At 37.0% G+C, this 23,150-nt stretch overlaps 2 protein-coding genes across 7 annotated transcripts in view; both read right to left on the bottom strand.

Moving 5' to 3' along the window:
* FAM177A1 (family with sequence similarity 177 member A1) overlaps positions 1-13,548 on the bottom strand; it is a 28,031-nt gene extending 14,483 nt beyond the window's left edge. For 3 of the 4 annotated variants that reach the window (XR_007153350.1, XR_007153351.1, XM_047864451.1), the window contains exons 1-2: positions 12,813-13,024; positions 7,022-7,195 (exon numbers count right to left, since the gene is read on the bottom strand). Coding sequence is in view for 2 of the 4 variants with exons in the window: in XM_047864451.1 (XP_047720407.1) it covers positions 7,022-7,195; positions 12,813-12,974 (336 nt within the window). In the remaining 2 variants the exon portion in view is untranslated. The other variant, XM_047864452.1, reaches the window with a different exon arrangement.
* Positions 13,549-20,218: 6,670 nt separating this feature from the next.
* SRP54 (signal recognition particle 54) overlaps positions 20,219-23,150 on the bottom strand; it is a 38,779-nt gene continuing 35,847 nt past the window's right edge. For all 3 annotated transcript variants that reach the window (XM_047864443.1, XM_047864444.1, XM_047864445.1), the window contains 2 exons: positions 21,836-21,931; positions 20,219-20,737 (listed from right to left, as the gene is read on the bottom strand). In XM_047864443.1, coding sequence (XP_047720399.1) covers positions 20,646-20,737; positions 21,836-21,931 — 188 coding nt within the window. In that variant the 3' untranslated portion in view covers positions 20,219-20,645. The remainder of the gene's footprint in view (positions 20,738-21,835; positions 21,932-23,150) is intronic.

The raw sequence follows: 23,150 nt of genomic DNA, 5'->3' as shown, positions 1-23,150 counted from the left end.
CATGAGTGACTAGATGTTGGATTTAACAGAAAAAACATCAAAGTAACGGAAAACATAATTAAAGAAATAAAGGAAGGAATAACAATGTTGCATCAAAAAGACAAAATCAGGGGCGCCTGGGTGGCTTGGTCAGTTAAGCGTCCAACTTCGGCTCAGGTCATGATCTCATGGTCCCTGAGTTCAAGCCCCGGGTCGGGCTCTGTGCTGACAGCTCAGAGTCTGGAGCCTGTTTAGATTCTGTGTCTCCCTCTCTCTCTGCCCCTCCCCTGTTCATGCTCTGTCTCCCTCTGTCTCAAAAATAAATAAACGTTAAAAAAAATTTTTTTTTTAAAAAGACAAAATCAATATGGCACAAAAACAGACACATAGACCAATGGAATAGAATAGAAACCCCAGAACTAGACCCACAAACGTATGGCCAACTCATCTTTGACAAAGCAGGAAAGAACATCCAATGGAAAAAAGACAGCCTCTTTAACAAATGGTGCTGGGAGAACTGGACAGCAACATGCAGAAGGTTGAAACTAGACCACTTTCTCACACCATTCACAAAAATAAACTCAAAATGGATAAAGGACCTAAATGTGAGACAGGAAACCATCAAAACCTTAGAGGAGAAAGCAGGAAAAGACCTCTCTGACCTCAGCCGTAGCAATCTCTTACTCGACACATCCCCAAAGGCAAGGGAATTCAAAGCAAAAGTGAATTACTGGGACCTGATGAAGATAAAAAGCTTCTGCACAGCAAAGGAAACAACCAACAAAACTAAAAGGCAACCAACGGAATGGGAAAAGATATTCGCAAATGACATATCAGACAAAGGGCTAGTAACCAAAATCTATAAAGAGCTCACCAAACTCCACATCCGAAAAACAAATAACCCAGTGAAGAAATGGGCAGAAAACATGAATAGACACTTCTCTAAAGAAGACATCCGGATGGCCAACAGGCACATGAAAAGATGTTCAGCGTCGCTCCTTATCAGGGAAATACAAATCAAAACCACACTCAGGTATCACCTCACGCCAGTCAGAGTGGCCAAAATGAACAAATCAGGAGACTATAGATGCTGGCGAGGATGTGGAGAAACGGGAACCCTCTTGCACTGTTGGTGGGAATGCAAAGTGGTGCAGCCGCTCTGGAAAGCAGTGTGGAGGTTCCTCAGAAAATTAAAAATAGACCTACCCTATGACCCAGCAATAGCACTGCTAGGAATTTATCCAAGGGATACAGGAGTACTGATGCATAGGGCCACTTGTACCCCAATGTTCATAGCAGCACTCTCAACAATAGCCAAAGTATGGAAAGAGCCTAAATGTCCATCAACTGATGAATGGATAAAGAAGTTGTGGTTTATATACACAATGGAATATTACGTGGCAATGAGAAAAAATGAAATATGGCCTTTTGTAGCAACGTGGATGGAACTGGAGAGTGTGACGCTAAGTGAAATAAGCCATACAGAGAAAGACAGATACCATATGGTTTCACTCTTATGTGGATCCTGAGAAACTTATCAGGAACCCATGGGGGAGGGGAAGGAAAAAAAAAAAAAAGAGGTTAGAATGGGAGAGAGCCAAAGCATAAGAGACTGTTAAAAACTGAGAACAAACTGAGGGTTGATGGGGGGTGGGAGGGAGGAGAGGGTGGGTGATGGGTATTGAGGAGGGCACCTTTTGGGATGAGCACTGGGTGTTGTATGGAAACCAATTTGTCAATAAATTTCATTAAAAAAAAAAAGACAAAATCAATAAAAAAATGAAAATTATTAATGAGAACCAGATAGAAATTCTGTAGTTGATAAGTGTAATAACTAAAATGAAAAATTCAGAAGAGGGACTCAACAAAAACTGACAGAAATGAAGGGAATAGACAACTCAACAATAACAGCTGGAGACAACACCCCATTTTGAATCATGAATAGGACAATCAGGCAGATCAACAAGGAAATTGAAGACTTGAAAAACACTATGAACCAACCAGACCTAACATATCTATAGAACACACCACCTAACAACAACAGAATATACATTTTTCTCAAGTGTGTACAGAACATTCTCCACAAGACCAGATGCTGATATCCATAAAACAAACTTCCACAGATTTAAAAGGAGAGAAAGAATACAAGGTATGTTCTCCAACCACATGGGGGTGAAATTAGAAATCAAGAAAGAAAACAAAATGTGAAAATTTAAGAAACATGGGGGAAATAGGGGCGCCTAGGTGACTCAGTGGGTTAAGCAACTGGCTCTTGATTTCAGCTCAGGTCATGACCTCATGGTCAGTGGATTCGAGCTCCGCAATCAGCTAATGGCACAGAGCATGCTTCAGATTCTCCGCCTCCCTCTCTCCCTCTAACCCTCCTGCATGTTTTCTCTTTCTCTCTCTCTCTGTCTCCCCCCTCTCAAAAATAAATAAACTTAAAAAAAAAAAAAGTAGTTAAAAAAAAAAGAAATATGTGGGAAATAAATAACATATTCTTAAAAAACCAATAGGTCAAAGAGAAAATACTTTGAGATGAATGAAAATGAAGATATAACACACAAAATTTATGAGATGTAATTAAAACAGTTCTAAAAGGGAATTTCAGGGGCGCCTGGGTGGTTTAGTCAGTTGGATGACCAACTCTTGATTTTGGCTCAGGTCATGCTCCCAGGGTAATGGGATTGAGCCCCGTGTCAGGCTCCAGGCTGAGCATGGAGCCTACTTGAGATTCTGTCTCTCTCTCCCTCTGCCCTTCTCCCCTGCTCACACATTCTCTCCAAAATAATTTTTTTTAGAAGGGGAAGTTCATAGCTAATTAAGAAAGAAGATAACCTAACCTTCCACCTCAAGACACTGGGAAAAGTAGGGCAAACTAGACCTACAGCAAGCAGATGGAAGGAAATAATAAAGACCAGAGTGAAAACTAATGAAATGGAGAAAAAAAATAAAAGAGAAAATCAATGAAACCAAATGCTCATTCTTGGAAAAGATCAACAAAATTGATCAATCTTTTGCTAGACTGACCAAGAAAAAGGAAGACCCAAATTACTAGAATCAGAAATGAAAAAACAGAAAAAACTATAAAGGAATACTGTGAACAACTGCATGACAACAAATTAAATAACTTACCTATAAGAAATAAACAGAACTGCCACAATGGACTTAAAAAGAAAGAAGACAATTTTGTAATAATAATAAAAAAAAAAACTATACACAGGGTGCCCGGGTGGCTTAGTCGGTTAAGCGTCCAACTCTTAATTTTGGCTCAGGTCATGACTCCACAGTTCATGGGATCAAGCCCCAAGTCATCCTCTGCACTGTCAGTGGAGCTGCTTGGAATTCCCTCCCCCTCCTCTCTGCCACTCTTCCACTTGCACTCTTTCCCTCTCTCAAAATAAATAAACTTTAAAAAAAACAAAAACAAAAACAAAAACAAAACCCAGACGCAATGAAAAGCCTAGGCAGCTTCACAGGCAAAGTCTACCAAACATTTAAATAAGAATTAATACCAACTCTGGGGGCACCTGGGTGGCTCAGTCAGTTAAGCATCAGACTCGATTTCGGTTCAGGTCATGATCTCACAGTTCATGAGATCGAGCCCCACATCAGGTTCTGCACTGACAGCACAGAGTCTGCTTGGGATTCTCTCTCTCCCTCTCTCCCTGTCCCTTCCCTGATTTCTCTCAAAATAAATAAATAAACTTAAAAAAATAAAAGAATACCAATTCTTACAAACTCTTCCCCCCTACTCCCCCTCCAAAAAACCAGAAGTGGCAACAGTTCCCAACTCATTTTAGGAGGCCAGTATTACTCTGGTACTAAAACCAGACAAAGACCTTACAAGAAATGGGTGCAAAATTTTCTATGAATATGGGTGCAAAAATTCACAGTAATTACCAGCAAACCAAATCAGGAACATATAAAAATAATTATATACAATGATCAAGTGGGTTTTATCCTAAGAATGTAAGGCTTGTTTAGCATCCAAAAAATCAATTAATGTCACTATACCAATAGAATAAAGAACAAAAATCTCAAAACCATCCCAATTGATGCAGAAAAATCATTTTACAAAATTCAAGGCTGCATCATGATTTAAAAAAAAAAAAGCCTAAGAATAGAGGGAGGTTCTTCAAACTGGTAAAGGGAATCTACATAACACTCATGGCTACATCATATTTAACAGTAAAAGATGGAACAGTTTCGCGCAAGATTTAGAACAAGATGAGAATGGCCACTTCTCAGCACTTCTATTCAACATTGTAATGCAGGTTCTAGCTAGGGTAATTAGGCAAGAACATCAAATAAAAAGCATCCAGATTGGAAGAGAAGAAAACTGTAAGAAAACAATTCCACTTACAGTAGCATCAAAAAAAAAAAAAAAAAACCACACTTAGAAATAAATTTAAGAATGAGGTATAAAACTTATACTCTGAAAATTACAAAACAGTATAGAAAAAAATTAAGGGAGATCTAAGGAAGTTAAAGATTCATGAATCAAAAGTCTTAAGACATCAATGCTCTAAAATTTATCTACAGATTCAACATAATCCCTAGCTAACTTCTTTGCAGAAACTGACAAGCTGATTCTAAAATTCATATGGAATTGAAAGGGGCCCAGAATAGTCAAAACAATCTTGGGAGAAAAAGGACAAAGTAGAAAGTCTCAATGCCTTCAACTTCAAAATTTGCTATAAGGCAACAGTAACCCAGACAGTGTGGTACTGGCACAAGGAAAGACATATATACATAGATCAGTGGAGGAGAACTGAGGGTCTAGAAATAAAACCACATTCTATGATCAAATTTGACAAGAATACTAAGATCATACAATGAGAAAAGAATGAGAAAAATGGAAAACCACATGCAAAATAATGAAGTTAGACCCTTACCTCAAACCATATACAAAAATTAACTCAAAATAGATCAAAGACCTGGGGCACCTCAGTGGCTCAGTTGATTAAGTGTCCAACTCTTGATCTTGGCTCAGGTCATAATCTCATGGTTTGCTTTGTAAGTTTGAGCTCCATGCTGACAGCATGGAACCTGCTTGAGATCCTCTCTCTGTCTCTCTGCCCCTTCCCTGTTTGTGCACTTCCTCTCAAAAATAAATAAAACATTTAAATAAATAAATAAATAAATAAATAAATAAATAAATAAATGCCAGGTCACTCTAACTTTATATCAGTGAATTGTATGCCAAGTGAACTGTATTTCAATAAATCTTTTATTTCCTTTTTTTAATTTTTTTTTTTTAGAGAGAGAGAGAGAGAGAGTAAGGGTTGAGGGACAGAGGGAGAGAAAGTGAGAGAAAATGAGAGAAAGTGAGAGAAAGTGAGAGAGGGAGGGAGGGAGGGAGGGAGGGAGGGAGAGAATCTTAAGCAGGCTCCAAGCTCAGTGTGGAGCCCAATGTGGGGCTTGATCCCATGACCACAGGATTATGATCTGAGCTGAAATCAAGAGCTGGACACTCAACTGACTGTGCCACACAGGCACACTTCAATAAAGCTTTTTTAAAAAAGAGTTAATCTTTAGGAAAGTAGTAAGAATGCATTCGTTTCTATGCAATGCTTTTATTATCAGTTTCTTTGTAAGTAGAGAGCAACTTTTGAGACAATGACTTTTAAGGGGAACCTGGGCAGCTCAGTCAGCTAAGTGACCAACTCTTGATTTCAGCTCAGGTCATTATCTCACAGTCTGTGAGCCCCACGTCAGGCACCATGCTGACAGCAGGGAACCTACTTTAGATTCTCTCTCCCCTTCCCTCTGCTCCTTACCCACTCATGCTCTCTCTCTCTCAAAATAAATAAACATAAAAATTAAATTAAATTAAATTAAATTCATACATATATACACAATGTATATAAATAAGAATCCCTTCAAATTAATTTAAAAGAAAAACACTTATTCCAACAATTCTCCCAATGCATGAAACACCTCTGCAATGTTTTGCATGCATTTGGAAATGCCATCAGAGTATACTGCACAGTCCTTTGAATATATTCTATAGTAGAGACTCTGGATCTGATGTTTTTTTAATAACCAAAATTTATGAAGAGTGGAATCTAATAAAAAACTAGTAATAACATTTTTAAAATCAAATACAAATTAATAATTCTCTATCCTGTTATCCTGGTTTATTTTCTTTATAGCAATTTTCAGTCTAATAATTATAGTATGTATTTATTACCTGTCTGCCCACTAGCATGTAATAGAAATTTATGTACCCATTGCTGTATCACCAGTGCCTGAAAGAGAACCCATTAGAAAGTCAGTAAATATTGATCAACTAAACTCTCAAAAACCTACTTAGAAGGACAACACTCCTTTTTAAGAATGTACAGCTAGTCCTATAATTTTATAGTATATCATGTATAATTTAGAAATTCTTAAATTTAGCTGATAAGGCACATAAAATTAAGAACTATTCACTCCCATGTTCTTTTCTTTTTAATTTTTTTTTAATGTTTATTTATTTTTGAGAGAGAGAGAGGGAGAGAGCATAAGCTGGAAAGGGGCAGAAAGAGAGGAAGACACAGAATCCAAAGCAGGCTCCAGATGCTGAGCTGTCAGCATAGAGCCTGCCATAGGCTTGAACCCACGAACCATGAGATCATGACCTGAGCCGAAGTCGGATGCTTAACCAACCGAGCCACCCAGGCATCCCTGTACACTCCCATCTTCTACTCAAACTTTGAGGCAATATAAAAAGAACCGACAAATCCTAAGTTTTAGATGGAAACTATTATAGTCCTTAATTCAAAGGGACTGGAATTCAAACACTCTTCAGTAAGATAACTCTTAAAGAAACCTAGCTACACTGACAAAGAATTCTGACACTCAAATGATTTCACACTACTGAAATGCAGGAAATATTTCCATCCATATTTGTAAAAATACTATGTTATACCAAAATCATAATGTATAATTTGATAATCAATATATAGTTAATTTAAACCCCAAAAGGCCCCTTCATTCAATGTTTAAGGGGAAACAAATCAATTTTAAAAACCACTGACAGAAGTATCAAACTTACTGGGTCAACAGTAGGCAAAACGTCTTTCTTCTCCAGGCTATCAACTTCATCTTCATCTGTGCTGTATTCTTCCATTGTTTCACCACTCACAAAGTGGATGACTCTCCTCGGGACTTTCTTCTTTTTTCCTATGACTCCGAGTTCTACATTTTCAAAGCCTCTTTCACTATTCATCTAATGTCAATAATAAGATAATGAGTTTCAAGTGAGGTTAATCTTTCAAATGGCGAAAAGATTCTTAGTTGCTGTATTGTAGGGAATTAAGAAACATAAACCAATCCTTAAATGTTTTTTTAAAAGAGGTCACATACACACAAGAGTGTCAGCATAAATGTGGAGTTTAATGAATAATAAAGCAAACACATGCACACTCACTACTGAGGGTAAAAAATAGAACTTAACCAATAAACGTTCTTGAAGTCAACAGCTAAGAAATCAAGCACTGCACTTCAAGTCATAGCAATTCCAATGCTATATAATATGTGAAGATACTCTGGACTTCACTCATTTAAAGAATAATGCTAATTATGGATTAATGTACAATATCAAAGGAAAATCATATAGATGCACATATACATACAGTAGAGACATAAAATAAAATAACAGTTCATGGCAGAGAATTCTACATCTCTGGATTTGGGCTTAGCTATGTGTGGGCAAAACAAAACTAGTATAACTTAACTCTGTATCTCTCCTTTACCCAAAAGTTCCTAATTAAAATGCTTTTTAACGCCAACTGGTACCAAAAGTGAGCAAAACTATATAGGGAAGGGTAGACCCTGGGTTGAAAGCATCCCCCATGAAGACATTCAAACCGAAAAAAAATTTTAAACTGTGCAGTCCAAATAAAACTCATTTGTAAATCAAATCTGGAAAACAGGCCATAAGTGTTCTATCTCTAAATTTCCATATTTCTTAGTCAATAATGTAGAGATGACAACAGTTTTCCTGATAGTAAAAGGATTTTACAAATTTCAGTATAACAGTGTGTATGGAATTCTAATTACACTCAAATTTCATTCCTAGGGAAATACTAATTTTACTTCACATATATAGCCATGTTCCAAACTCAGAGTAAATGCACATTGTGGGAGAGGACAAGGTTTTTCACTGTCATCTTGCCTCAAGTTTAAACTCCTAAGAAAGGCTTTATTTTATCTCCTTACTAGAATATTTCAAAAAGGCCAGTGCAATTGTGAAGAAAAATCTGGCAAGTGGTTACTCCTAGGGACAGGTACTAAGACAGGGGCAGAGGTTGAGGCAAGGGAGTAGTCAAGGGGGCCTGTTATTCTTTTTTTGTATTTTGTTGTTTTCTTTGTTTTGTGATGAGACTATGTTCATGTATTACTGATATAATTTTATGACTAAACGAACAAAATGATATAGGACTACAGGACTCCCACAATTAGAGTCCACATTGGTGGGATTCTCTAGAATAGTCCAGAGTTCAAAAATTTCGTCCTCTATAAGGAGTCTTACACTTGTATATATGACCAAACAATTTAAAACCATGAATGTTGTTCAACCAACAGGAAAATTCTTTGAACTGCAGTTGCAGAGATGGGATTATACTGATAAAAATAGTGGACTAGAACTGCCCAGTTATACAAATATAAGTAACTTTACTTTTGCATTATTTCCTCTAATCCTCTAAGTTCCTTCTTCGAAAAAATATACGGCCTCTCTGTTCTTCACTTCCCAAAGGTAAGTTTAGTCATTATCCAGGATTTGAATCCAGCTATAACCAACTCAAAGAACACATACATTGCTCCAAGACACACGAAGACATCACTGACAGCATCTACGAATCCTGTACAGTGAACTGAGATCATGAAAATCTTGAGAGCAGGGGCTATCTTTGGATTAACCTGAAAAAACAAAAGCCACAATTCTCCCTACCCTGTCTTGAAGGTTCAAACAAATCCTGGCCCTTAATAAAGGAAGACCAGCCCATTTATTATGTCCACAAACAAAATGGACAACAAATGGTCCACCAGGTTTACCTGGTCCCTAGGCACAGTGAGCCATTCCTACTCAATTTCATTTTTCCCCTTGAAATAAGATTTGGTTTATAGGTGTTCTGATGTCAATATTTCCTTCTGAACCATTACTCAGCTCTGCGGATCCCTTCACAAGCAAGGGAAAGTCAGAGGAGTTGGGTTATATCTCCAGTCATCACACTATCTGTATGGATCTGATGCCAAAGCAACAGTCCCTGTCGGTAGACAGAGCTGAGACCTTTCACAGCACATCACCATGTCCCGTTCCACCCCCATTAGAGCAGAAGCAGCTTCTCACTGCTCCCTCTGGTAATTTCTCATCGGCTTAATTTTTCCTTTCTTAGATAAAGGCAAAGGAAAAGGCATATCTCTTATTGGCTCAACTACTTTACCTTCCTTCCTTGGACAACTTGAATATATCAAAACATTCTGGCTGGTTCATAACAATTAGTATAAACTTAGCTACTATCTCCATTAGCTGTGACTCTTGGCAATTTTCCTTCCAAAAGATTTTTTAAAACCTGCAAAGGTGAAGGCTGAAACAGGATTCATATTTTTCATTCCAACACCGAGGTTAAGTTTAAACAAAACTTTGAGTAATATTCTCTACACACAATATAGAATTAAAAATGGCATTTTATTTGCTCTAGTAACATTTCATATAAAGATTTTTATTAAAGAGACTTTTATCTAATGGCTTCCTTTTAAAAATTTAATATTAATTTTTGATACAGTAAAACCCAAGTTTTAGGTTTATCTTCTTAAACAGGAATAAGCAAACCTTTTCTGTAAAGGTCAGATGGTAAATATTTTAGGTTCTGCAGGCCATATAGCTTCTATCACAGCTGCTCAACTCTGTGAAAGCAGCCATGGACAATACATAATAAATGGGTACAGCTGTGTTCCAAAAAAACTTTATATAGTGGCTAGTGGGCATCTGGCCCATAGGCTATAGTTTGGTCAACCCATCATCTTAAGGAACGAGAGTGGCAAGTAAAAAAACCTGTGAAAGGCAGTTTATGACATGTGATTCCAACCTCTAGGGAAAAACAAAGGGGGAACAGTGAAGGGAGGCATTGATGAGTAAAACCAACCAGAAAATGAAAATAGTCTGGTGCAAAATTCCCAACAATTATAAATGAAAGTTATTCTCTGAATTTTGCAAATGTTCCTTTTTTACTGATAAACAATAAACCTCTTAGTAAGAAAAATTTCACTGTCCATAATACAAATTCCATTTTAACAAATTCCAAAGATCCGAAAAAAGAGGTTCCTAACATCAGGAAATTAATAGATGCATTGTCAATTCACATTTTATAGTTAACCAGACTAGACTGTAAATTAACTTATCTAGTTCCTCGGGGCCTGATTTTAACGGCAATTTTCTTTTTACACAGTCTCTTAGCACCAAGAACTTCTTTAAAACCTGTACTGCACATCATGGAATTTATTCTGTGTCACCGTCCCCAACTAGGTAGCAACATGGAAGTAGGCAGAGTGTGTATCCTTCACTAGATAGTTCCTAGCACATCATAAGTTCTTGGTATCAGAGGTGCCACATAAATGAATGTGTAGCACTAAAATTTTCACTCCTTTAATAATATTGAGGCTCAGATTTTGGTTAAAAGTCTAGTCAAAGAACCTGCCTGATAGGATATCACAACAGGTACTGAATGGCCTGATTTGAGGTGAAATTCTAAACACAAAGCCAAGCTCCTATTTCTTACTCCTTTCCCTACACTGCATTTAGAATTTCTCAGTTCAGACAACTGATCAAGGACAGGAGGCTCTCCTTCCACCCAAGTCCCCACTTGGGCCTCTTTGCTCTAAATATGCTCAAAGGCATAGATCTGGGGTTCCCAGAGATGTTTCTGTTTCAGGAATGTGAATGCGAGAGCAAAAAAGGGAAAGTCAGAAAACAGTTTGTATAGTATGAACCTATTTATGTTTAATGCAGGAGAGACTATATATGCATAGGAAATCTCAGAATGATCACAACAGAAACTTACTTTTGGTGAAAGTGAATGTGAGATACTGGCGATGGGGGTATTCTTATGACTTCCTACTTTTTGTTCAACAGCCTCCTTTATTGTTTAGATATTTATTATGTTTCAACCAGGAATCTGAAAATAATATCACTAAACCAAAAAACAAAGAGCCTCTCTTCAAACAATATTTAGCTTATAAATCATTACAGGTATGTTTACTTTGCTATTAGAGTGATTCAAAGCTTGAAGCAGTGATGAAAACAATGATAACAACAGAAGGAAAAACCAAATGAAAATATATCGAACACTACAGACTTAAAGGTCCAGTTCACATGTACCTGTCAGCAACAGGTCTCTACTGAAAATGAAAAGAGGCTCCCTAATCAATTAGTGTTGCCCCTGAATTCCTTCTTGCTGATGACTTTTCTCCTTCTCAAGTAGGAGAAAAACAAGAAATTCCATATTAAAACTAGTATGGAGAAAAGTTTTTGTTCATGCAAACTACGTTCTACTACTACACTCGCATTCACGCACTATTCCCTAGGAAACTGTAGTTTGGGGGAAATGTCTTACTAACATTCAGGTGGTGGTTAGTCTCAAAACTGAAGCTACCCAAAAAGCTTCATTTCCACTGAAGGTGGAAAGATTTCTACATAGGAGCAACTCGAGGTTCTTAATGGCCCACACTGTACTAATAAGCTAGTTTCAGGTGAAACAATTTCTTCATTAGTTTTACTTGGCCAAAGTTCCTAAACTATTACTTTTTTTTTTAAATAAAAGAACACTTTATTATTTTTCTTAAAGTAGGCTCCACACCCAAAGTGGGGCTTGAACTCACCATCTTGAGATGGAGTTGGATGCTCCACCAGCTGAGCCAGTTAGGCTCCCCTAAACTACTACTTTAAACTATCAAACTGAAAACAAAACAAACCTCCAGACCTTACCTCTCTAAACTTCTGCTGTCCAACACAGTAACCACTAGCCACATGTGGCTAATGCTCCCTTAAAATGAGGATAGCCCAAACTTAGATGTGCAGTAGGTCTAAAACACACGCAGGATTCCTAAGCCTTGTACCAAAAAGAACGTAAAATATCTCGTTGTTAACTTTCACATTAATTACATATTTAAGTTTTTTGTTAAATTAGGTTAATAAAATAATATACAATTAAAAATTAAAATTTCTTTTTACTTTTTAAGTAATGGCTACTAGAAAATGTGGCTCCCATTATGCTTCTATTGGGCAGCTGCGAGCCTTAGTTACCCCGCGAGTGAAATGGGGATAACGCCCACATCATGCAGAAGTTATCAGGATTAAGTGAAAGAAAGCCTGTAAACGCTCAGCACACAGTTGCTATTAGCTAACCAAAGGGCACAAACAAGACACTCAGGCGCTTGCACAAGGAGAGGCAGAGAAGTGTCTGAAGCCGCCGTCACCTGGCTTCCAGCTACTCTAAGGACAGCCTTTCGGAGCCACGCCTTCGTTCCTCGCTCGCAGACCCCAAGCTGGAATAGCACCCCCGGGAGCCCCCACAGTCCGCAGAGCTGCCAGCGGAAAGGGTTGGTGAGGGACGCCCTGCTGTGGCGAGGCGTTCGCCCCTTGCCCCAAGCCGGTGCCTTTGGGCAGACGCGAGGATACCGTGAGGACGAACCCCGAAACGCACCTCCGGCGGGCGGCCTGCTGGGAGGAACACAACACCGCGCAGGCCAAAGAGGGCAGCCGGCGGACGAGGGCTGTCTCCTCTCAGCTAGTCTCTCCTAGCCCCAGCCTCCGCGCCGCCACCTCCCTCGCCGGCCCCACCTACCTGCCGAGTCGATTCCCTGAACGTCGCGGCGGCCGCAGCTCCAGAGGCTCCTACTGCTTCTCCCTCCGCACGGCTCAGAGGCTCCGGGTCCATCGTTGTCACCGCTACAGGGCTGCTGGCGCTGGCAAGATAGAACGTAATGGCCGATAAGCCCATTTCCATTCTCCGCCTCCCCACCCAGGCGCGGACCGAGCCGGCCGTCACGAACTGGCACTCACCGGCAGCGCCCACCTCACGCCGCGCCCGGCCACGCCAAGGCAGGAGGAGTGGGGCTGCCTTGATGGGTGGGACCTGCCTGAGGGGCGGGGCCGGCCGGCGCCTCGCCCCCCCACTCCGGCTTGGCAGACCGCGGCCTGGACAACTCAGCGACCAGCTCGCGTGGGGCGGAGCGAGGAGGGCCGCCAGCAGCACCGCTTCCGGCCCAGCCCACGTCCGCAGCTCTCGGAGCCGCCGCCTGGCACCACCGGTGACGTCATGCCTCGTACCTGCACCTGGAGCTTGGCCTTGGGGATCCCGGGGCAGCCATGCAGCAGCTGCGTTTTGGGCAGTCACCCTCCCAGATCTTGGTTTCTGCACTTGTAAAACCAAACAGCCTTGTAGTATGCTTCAAAGGTTTGTCAAATAGATTTTAAGATGTACGGCTCATGCTGCATATTCCATACCTAACATGGATGACAGTCTAGCCAAAATACCCGTAAAATAAGAGCCTGAAAGGTAAATTTTATTTACACTTCTCTGAAATACTTAAGTATAACTAAAGAAAAAGTTAAGTGATATCTGAAGGAGGGCAAAGGGCAGCCCCAAGGTTCCATTTTGACAAATACAAGGCATGTTTTATTATGTTTTAGGAGCGTGTGTGCATGTATAAGGGAATTTTTTCCCATTTTTCCCAATGTTTAACCAAATTAAAGTCATGATTGCACCGATTACAGTATCACTTAAACTAGTTGGAGCATTTCCAGCTAAAATTATTTTTATTGTAGTTTTAGTATGAAAGTTTTCACACAAGGTTTTGTGAATTGTAGAGGTCAAAAATAAAATACATTATTTGGGCCACAGGGAGCGTTATATGATACTTTAAATTCCATTTTTATGCCAGTCAAAATCCAGAAATACTCTCCAAAGTTATGGCGTAGTGTATCTGTAATTCTACCTGACCCCAACAAGGTCCACACCCCTGTAATCTTAAATATTCCCTTCTCTCTTGTACAAAAATTGTTTTTCCTTACTCTCTGCTTAATATTTTTGTACACTTCTATCCTGCATGTAACTATAACCTAAAAAACCAAAAACCTTAAAGACAAAAGTTGATTATTTGAAAACCAACATTTTAATAATTGGGAATTCATAATCCATTTTCTGGTAATAAAATCAAGTTAGCTTGTTGCTAAGGTAAACAGGTTTTAGTAATATGATCTGAGGCTGCCTAGTGTCATTAGCAAGGGTTGAGACAGTCCAAAACAGCAAAAACAATCTCTGCAATAAACTGAAAAGAAAAAGAGCCAATTGTTAAAGACCTTATGATTTGGCTTTCATAAACAAGAACAGTTCTGCATTACTTGTATTCAAAATCCCTTTCCTCTTAACATCAACGATATTATTTAAAAATTTTGTGGAATGTTTATAAATGCATGATTTTATTTTGCAAATTGGTAATTAAACATCAAATTACAATTTTCACTGCTGAAGCAGGACTTGTGTTCATAGTTTACAAGTGTATTTCTTAGTTAACTGAAAATTCAAAATGCAAGTCATATCCCAATATGAACTGGAAGCATTTCCTAAGAGTTACTTTTTTAACACAAATTAGCATTTGAAGGGCAGTCTATTACAAATGAAGGACTGATAGCAACAGAAAAGCATAGAAATTCTAATGGTTTTATTTTGGGCATTAACATTTTTGTCATTATTCCAGACTGTCATAGGTCAACTAAAAGTGGGCAAACAAAGCAATATGTCAAATCTTTCCTTCATTTACCTTGGTAGTGTAAGTTGTATTATATCACTATGACAAAAAAACCATATCCAGATATTAATATATCTACTTGAAAACATAATTGTGGCCTAAATTTATCACTTAATGGTGCTTATAGATCTAAAAAGGTGTAGTTGGATCCACCTATTTCTCTGAAAAGCTAGGAAAACAAAGCTAAAACTTGATAACCAGGAATGTCCATCAAATAAAACAAGATTTTCTTATGGTTTTATCATAGCTACATACATATTTTAATAGAAAATGTTTTTAAGTTATCCCATCCCTCAAATAAGGGATCACTATCAATGACACATAAGAAAAAATAAGGTGGTAAAACGAAAAATGCACTTTAGGTTGATTTTAAGCATAAAAAAAATTTTAAATCATAGTAGTGGCTTCACTTATGGAGCCCAGATACTGCGCTAAGGACTTTCCTTGTATGAACTCTTCCTCACTTCTAACAGCTGCGAGGTACTACTATAGTTACTAACATTCTACCGATGAGGAGATAAAAGCTTAGAGAGAGTAAGAAACTTACTCATGGGGCTCCTAGGTAGCTCAGTCAGTTGAGCATCTGACTCTTGCTCAGGTCATCGATCCCAGGGATGTGGGATCTATCCACACGATGGGCTCCGTGCTGAACGTGGAGCCTGCTTAAGATTGTCTGTCTCTCACTCTCTGACCCTCTTGCCCATGCTCTTACTTTAAAAAAAAAGCAGGGGGTGGAAGGAAGAAAAAAATTTGCTCATGGACACAGCAGGTAAGCAGCCAAGCAAGGATTCAAAGTCAGGCAGTTTGCTTCTGAAGCCTATACTCTTAGCTACTCTGCTCCTCTGGGAAAGAAAATGTCAGAAAATGGGCTATTAGGGGCAGAAAATCCCTACATCAAAGGTGAATGTGATAGATGAAAAGATGTGGAGGCAAATTATCAAAGTGTGTGTATTTTTGAAGTCTATTCTAAGATACAGCCATTTGCAAGCCCTATATTTAAGAAACAAATGAAAATACCAAGTGAGCAGGTTTTATCTGATGCCATGTAAGCACATTTCTTCTCATTGCAATTTGGTCAGATTTTTTTTGTCTCAAGAATAGACTACTGATATTCAACTAGCAGAATCTTTTACATGGCATTAGTCATATTAGGTTCTTTGTATACTCTGCCTAAACACAATAATCTCAATGTTGAAAACTGTACATATTAATCTGAAGTCCGTAGAACACTAGGAGTCTTCTGGCAATAATCAAAAAAACAAGTATAAAGCTGTAATAAGGATTGCAACGGGGCACCTGGGTAGCCCAGTCACTTAAGCGTCTGACTCTAGATTTTGGCTCAGGTCATAGTATCATAGTTGATGAAATGGAGCCCCACATCAGCCTCCGTGTTGGCAGTGTGGCACCTGCTTAGGATTCTTTCTCTCTCTCTCCCCCTCTTCCTCCCTCTCTCTCTCTCTCCTCTCCCTTCCCCTTCCCAGCTGTCTTTCAAAATAAATATAAAAATAAATAAATAAATAAATAAATAAATAAATAAATAATAAAAATAGGGATTGCCACAATTAAGGATCTTTCCATGTAACGTACATGATGACTATAGCTAACACTGATATACGATATATAGAAAACTTAAGAATAAATCCTGAATTCTCATCACAAAGAGAAATTTTTTTCTCCTTCTTCTTTTTTATTGTACCTACATGAGAAGATGGATGTTAGCTGAAGCTATTTTGGTAATCATTTCATAATATGTGTAAATCAAGCTATCATGCTGTAACCTTAAACTTATACAGTGACCTATGTCCATTATTTTTCAAGAAAACTGGGGAAACAAAGATGCCATTTATCTCAGGGAAGATTATCCACTGTTTCTCTTAACACAGTAAGAAGGAAACTGCAGAAAATCAAGAGACACACATCAACTGAAGGTTTTCACACTTCCTATATTTTGAGTGTGAAGAAACCAGCAGATATTTCTTGCACCACTTCTACCAGAAATGAAATTCTGACCCCCTTAATTGATTTCCCAAAGTCAGAAATTATGGATCCGTGAACATATCCAATAACAACTCTTACCTCTTTTGTGTCACTGAGGAACAAATTTCTCTCATTCAATTATAAAATCATAAAAAGCAAGCAAGCATGGTTCATAAACTATGCAGGTAGGCAGACATTGCATGTTGTCCTCACTGATGCAGACAGGAGACCTATCTCTGTAAAAAAGCTCACAAAACTTTAGCCATGTGTTGCTTAAAAATATACCATAGTCACAGGGTATTACTCCCTTCTGCTTCCCATGAGAAGGTAAAGCCTTTATGCCCCAGTGTCAGAGGAGGTAGGAGATTGTCTAAGGATCAGGTTCATCTGAATTATCCTTGTTACAGGTAGGTACTGCTGTGTAATTACTTGACTGTTTTTCCATTTAGATTCAACTGGTACCAGGAAACACATTGTTTTAGGCTGAGAGAACCCTGTAAGCCAAATGAAGCTAAAAGATATATGCTTTTCAAATGATAATTTCAGATGGAGAGAAGAAAAGTAATGAGAAAATTGCAGATAGTAGCATAGGCATGCCAAACTCAAAAGAACTTGAGTGGCACCACATGCATATTATCAAAGGAAATATGCCATAATCACCAGATTACAAGGTATATTTTCACTTTAAAAGTATCTGGAAATTACCTCGTACTCAGTATACCCATATCAGAGATACCAGGTCAGTAGAGACAGGGCCTAGATTCTTGGGTTAGCAACTACTTGACACTGAACACAAAGTCACTCCCCTCTAATTGCAAAGTATGGGAAAAAAACTATCAGCAAAATTTCACATCACATCAACAACTATTTAACAAAGATAACTCTTAGACTACTCAACTCTCTAGAAGTTAAATTTAAATTAAGCCCCCAACATAGGAGATATAAATTCATCATTCCTGTAACTCATGACTCAAAAGCAAAGATGTTAGGCTCAACTTTAACGCAATGGCTTAACATTGAGAGTATGGTAATTGGATTTTAGAGCAAAATTTTGAAGATGACCACTCCGTTTCGAATCTGGTAAATACAAGCAATGAACAAAATTATCTAAATATGAGGTGTGATGATGGGTTTCTAGTTTTGGATATAACTTATTTGGCTTTATTAAAATTATTTCTGGGTTTTAAGGAAGATCAAAAATTACATACATTTTGTTGTTATTTAGCCATGGTTCTCACAGATCTAGCCTTTATTAGAACTTCTTCAAATTCCTTGGTTACTCTCTCATACAAACTATAAAATACTTGCTTTTACCACATACACAAGCATCAAGCTAAAATTCCTTTGCATTTAAATGCTTTTTCCATTTTTTACTGAAATATTTGTATGTACTAAAGCTATATATAAAAGAAATTCAATTTTATTTTTATATTGTGGCTTACTTTTTAAACCCTCTACATTCACTGAAATAAGGTATTAATATTATATGTTCTACCTATATGAATATGCATAATGAGACTTTAGTTCTAGTAAATTTCCTGCTTTTGTTACCTCTGTAGATCAGTATTTATTGACAATATTACATTTCTTTTTAGCTACGTGACACTATACTGAAGATAGTGTATTACTGCATGTCAGACCTAGGAACTCTTCTCATTATAATGTACTGTATTTATCTGAACAAAATAATGATTTATATAAGACACTTTGAAATCATTTTTACTACATATGAAAGGTACTTAAATTTCTTCCAATAAATTACTCCATAAAATTGCAATGCATTGTATATACTTACCTTGTATCTTATATGCCAGCAAATACGATACTTCCAGAAAAATACTGACATCCATCACATGAAATTGCCGACTAATTTGCCCTTTGTTGGTATTATAGTTTGTTGAAATTAATTTCCAAGTTTTTGTTTTATAATTACATAAGCATTGTAAGCTTAGGAACTACACCTAGTTTTATTTTTGTACATATTATAATAAACTTCAGGAAGAATCCAATGTTATACAATAGTAGATCTACGTAGGGGTCTAAGTTGGGAATATAACAGGTACCAAAAAGCTTAGGAACCAATTTTAACAATAGTGAAAAATAAAAGGAAATTTGGTCAAATTATTTATGCTGTCAAACTTACGTTGTTTGCACTTGGACAAAAACCGTGAGAATGGAAGGCTAGCATTTGCAACTAAAGATGTCAGATTGAGGAATTAATGAAATCAGAAGTTTAGAGAGCATCTCCAGTTCCCTCGTCTTACCAAAGAGGAAATGGAAGCTGAACAGGTGTTCAGCTGTCCTTTGCCACTGTTATTTTTGCTTCTGAAAAATATAATTTGCACCAGACACACAAAAAAACTTAAAAGCAATACCTTAGTCATAAAGTTTGGCCAAGTGTCTCATTTCCCTTTTTGGTCAAAGTGAAAAGTGGTACCCCGAGGACAGAAATCACAAAAATGCTTGCCCAGAAAAGGTGGTATGCATCAGTTTAATTAGAAACTAATTTGGAAAACAGCATTTTCTCATTGTCAAATTTCTATAGCTGGACCTTATGACATTTCTGCAGAGTACAAGATACATCATTTATATAGGGTATACAGTGTTTTATAGGAGTATGCTAATTTTTAGCTGGTAAAAATAATTTAGTGGTATATAAAAATCTGTGCCCAAGTAAACAAGAAAATCTGTTGCACTCTTTTTGTAATTATTTTTAAAAGATACTTTGGCTTATAAGACCTTTTTGAAACGCTTGAGTCATAAAAAATTAATACTATAAAAATATCCTCTCCTACTACTACAAATCAATCCTGTGCTGAAGATCAATTCACTATAGCTCAAAATACACAACTATACCATATCTAGTCTTCATGATCAACAATGAATAAGTATAATAATTATTCTAGTATTTTTAATTTCATAACTTATTTAAAAGCCACTTTTCTAAATGTACTATGCAGCAATCCAAAGTAACCAACAACCAGATCAACCTTGTCATGGTCTCATTATTTTTAATATGTATTAACAGCCTAATATATGCAATTATTTTCCCATTAGGAGGTCTATACATTAACTATTAACAAAGTACATCAGTTTCATCAAACAGATTTTTTTGGTGTGTAAGAAACAAAACTGGCTTTTCAAAAAAAACCAAATATTGTCATTAAGTCTTCAAAAATATGAGATAAGAAAATGGAAGCTATATACAAAACATTATATTGTAAACTAACCAAATTCACAATTTCAATTTAAATGGCAGGCCTAAGATTTGTATGGCAAAATTACCGTAATTATTCTAAGTTAAACAAAAATCCCTAATACTAATGGTTAAATTATTCTATGATATCTCCAATTAAAGGTATACATGTAGGACTAGTTTTAAGTGACACAGCAATTGGTATTTCTGTCTGCCTTTTAATGTGATACATTGATAAATTTAAATCATAAGAAAGTTAACAACCCCTTAATTTATAACGAGTTTGAAGTTTATTTTACAGCACTTTTATTGAGACATCATGTAACTACTGACCAGGACTGTTTACAAATGTAATGCTTGGCCTTTGAGACAATTAAAAACTTTTAAGTACTAAATTTTACATCATGATTTGTTTAACTTAAGAAGTATTATGGTGGTGAACACTAACAGAAGAAAATCTAAAGCAAAAATAGAATGATTTCCACAAAAACTATATATTCCTCCCTTATATCAAAGGGAAGGAGAAAAGAAGGAAGGAAGAAGAAAAGGAGGGGGAAAAAAGATGAGAAGAAGAAAAAGAGCAAGACAGGCAAGAAAAATACTTTTTTTTTTCCTGTTTGCAAAAAGGAGGGAAACTCTGAGGTCTCAGCAAATAATGTAATCAACTGAGTCAGTTTATATTAAGGCATCTTCTTTACATATTATTGAATCCCATCATGCCTTTCATATTGCCAGCAGCACCCTGTTGAAACTGCCTCATCATTGACTGAAGTCCTGCCATACCACCTAGAGTGAAAGTAGAGTAAATTCAGATAATTATTATGCAGAACTTGAAACATTACTTTTGCCTAAGAAGTACTTTAACTTCTAAAAATTTACTGGGATCTGACTGCAATTTGGTCATCAGCCTTAAAGAACAAACCAATTAAAATTTTGTATTATCACCAATATCCTTATCTGTAAAACAGAACGAATAACATATCTCATCAAGTTATAAGGAATAAATGAGATAATATATGAAAGGATCTTAGAACAATACCTGGTACACAATAGGAAGTCAATAAAACTAAACAAAAAAATTTTTTCTGGGAAGTCCAAAAGACTCTTGTTGTAAATCATGACCAATTCAGGGGAGCAGAGGAGTTGTTTCATAGGACTTACAGGAAGAAAAGAATTTACCATTTATTGAACATCTGTATGCCCAGAACTGTACTAAATGCTTTCATATATATTAGCTCACAATGTCCTGATGAGCTATTATCTGTGATTTTACAAAAGAGGAAAGTGAGTTTCAGAAAGTTTAAGGAACTTTTCATAGGTCACATGGCAAAAGTATAACTGGGTTTCAGAATCCTTATATAATTTCAAAGTCTCCTCATTGAAAATACCCAGATTCCAAACTAGGGCAAAAGGTCTTCAAACATTAACAGAAGATGATTAAGTATCTTGCTCAAAAATCACACCAATGGGGCGCCTGGGTGGCTCAGTCAGTTAAGCATCCGACTTCGGCTCAGGTCATGATCTCACAGTTTGTGAGTTTGAGCCCCGCGTTGGGCTCTGTGCTAACAGCTCGGGGCCTGGAGCCTGCTTCTGATTCTGTGTCTCCCTCCCCTCAGCTCCTCCCCTGTTCACACTCCGTCCCTCTCTCAAAAATAAATAAAGATTAAAAAAAAAAAAAAATCACACCGATGGCAGCAGAAGAGTAAATAAAACCTCTGTTATATAGCACTATTACAACCATTCAACTTAGAATTCAGATGGCCATTTCCCTAAACCATACATCTTTGAACAGATTTTCATAGTATCACAACAGAAGGCTTATTAAAACTCAACCTTTATAAATTAAAACTGTAGGTTATAAACTGGCAACAATTTTATATTTACCCATGTGATGCAGAACTCTTGGATCCATCATTTTGGCCATTTGTTGATTCAATTTTGCCATCTGTGACTGACTCACATTCTTAGACATGTCACCACCTGAAAAAAAATAAAAAGGTTTTGAGTCAATGTAGAATGTAAGAATGTAATATAATCAGGGTATCAAAGAAAATTTTATGAATTGAGTAAAATTTTTAAACAATCACCCATAACTTTAGGTATTAGGTTATTACCCTGAACACATTATTTCTATTTATACATATTCCCTTCTAATTTTTATCTCAATTACATACATATTTTTGAGAAAGAACAAAATTCTATACTAAAATTCTATATTAAGGGACATTCAAGGGACTTTTTAAGGGCTATTTTTGTTAAAACTGTATCCAGTGGTTATTAACAGTAAGCTATAACAACAATTGTTTAATAGTCATACGGGAGAATGCTAAACAAAAAACTGACTTTATAGATAAGAGTTAATCAGGAATGAGCCTGGATTGCTGGTAAATGAATATGAAATAATGACTCTGAGAAAGCATGAAGATTTGCATATATCTAAGAAGCTATTAAAAATAATGAAAACCTTCAGACAAGAGAAAGACAAATAATGCAACTCCATTTACCAATGAATTTCCACACACTTGGTTGAAACTCCACAGGAAAAAAGGAAGCCAATAAAAGAGATGCACTCTGAGGCAAAACAGGAAAGAGCTCCTTTAAGAGAATAGCTGCTGTGGTCTTAAGAGACAGGAAGCAAAAGAGATCATCGATGTAACAATAATGAGTAAGTAGAGCTGCTTCAAGCAAAATTATTTCAAAGGAACATAACTCTGGTGCTTCTCAAAAGTATTTATGAAAATAAGCATCAAAGCTGACTAATCTGAATAAGTTATATGAATTAAGATATATGAATGAAAAATATGTTTTTATAAAACATGGTAAAATCCGTGAAAAATTTTTCCATGATGAATAAATCTGTGTAAAACATAATTCTGTGTCTATTGGTAAACTGTCATATGTATTTGTTTCCGAGGACTTAAAACTTCTAAAAGAATATGAAGAGCTTGGTATGACAAGAATGTGTGCCACATCCACTGCTCATTTCATCTTGATTGTGCCTTTACTGAGTAATCAGTGCTTAGATCTGCAGTTCTATCAAGAATAGTCAGCGTTATTTGGGAAAGGTGTTAAACTGACATAATGTGTTTAATAATCACTATCTGAAACAGCATGTGATGTTAGGAATTACAATTTTAAACATGTTAGTCTAACTTTTCTCCCTGCCACAAAAAACAAAATAGAATATAACAAGCATGGA

The sequence above is a fragment of the Prionailurus viverrinus genome, chromosome B3 (assembly GCF_022837055.1).
Source record: "Prionailurus viverrinus isolate Anna chromosome B3, UM_Priviv_1.0, whole genome shotgun sequence".
In the NCBI taxonomy this organism is placed as follows: Eukaryota; Metazoa; Chordata; class Mammalia; order Carnivora; family Felidae; genus Prionailurus; species Prionailurus viverrinus.
This window is presented reverse-complemented; position numbering and strand designations above follow the sequence as displayed.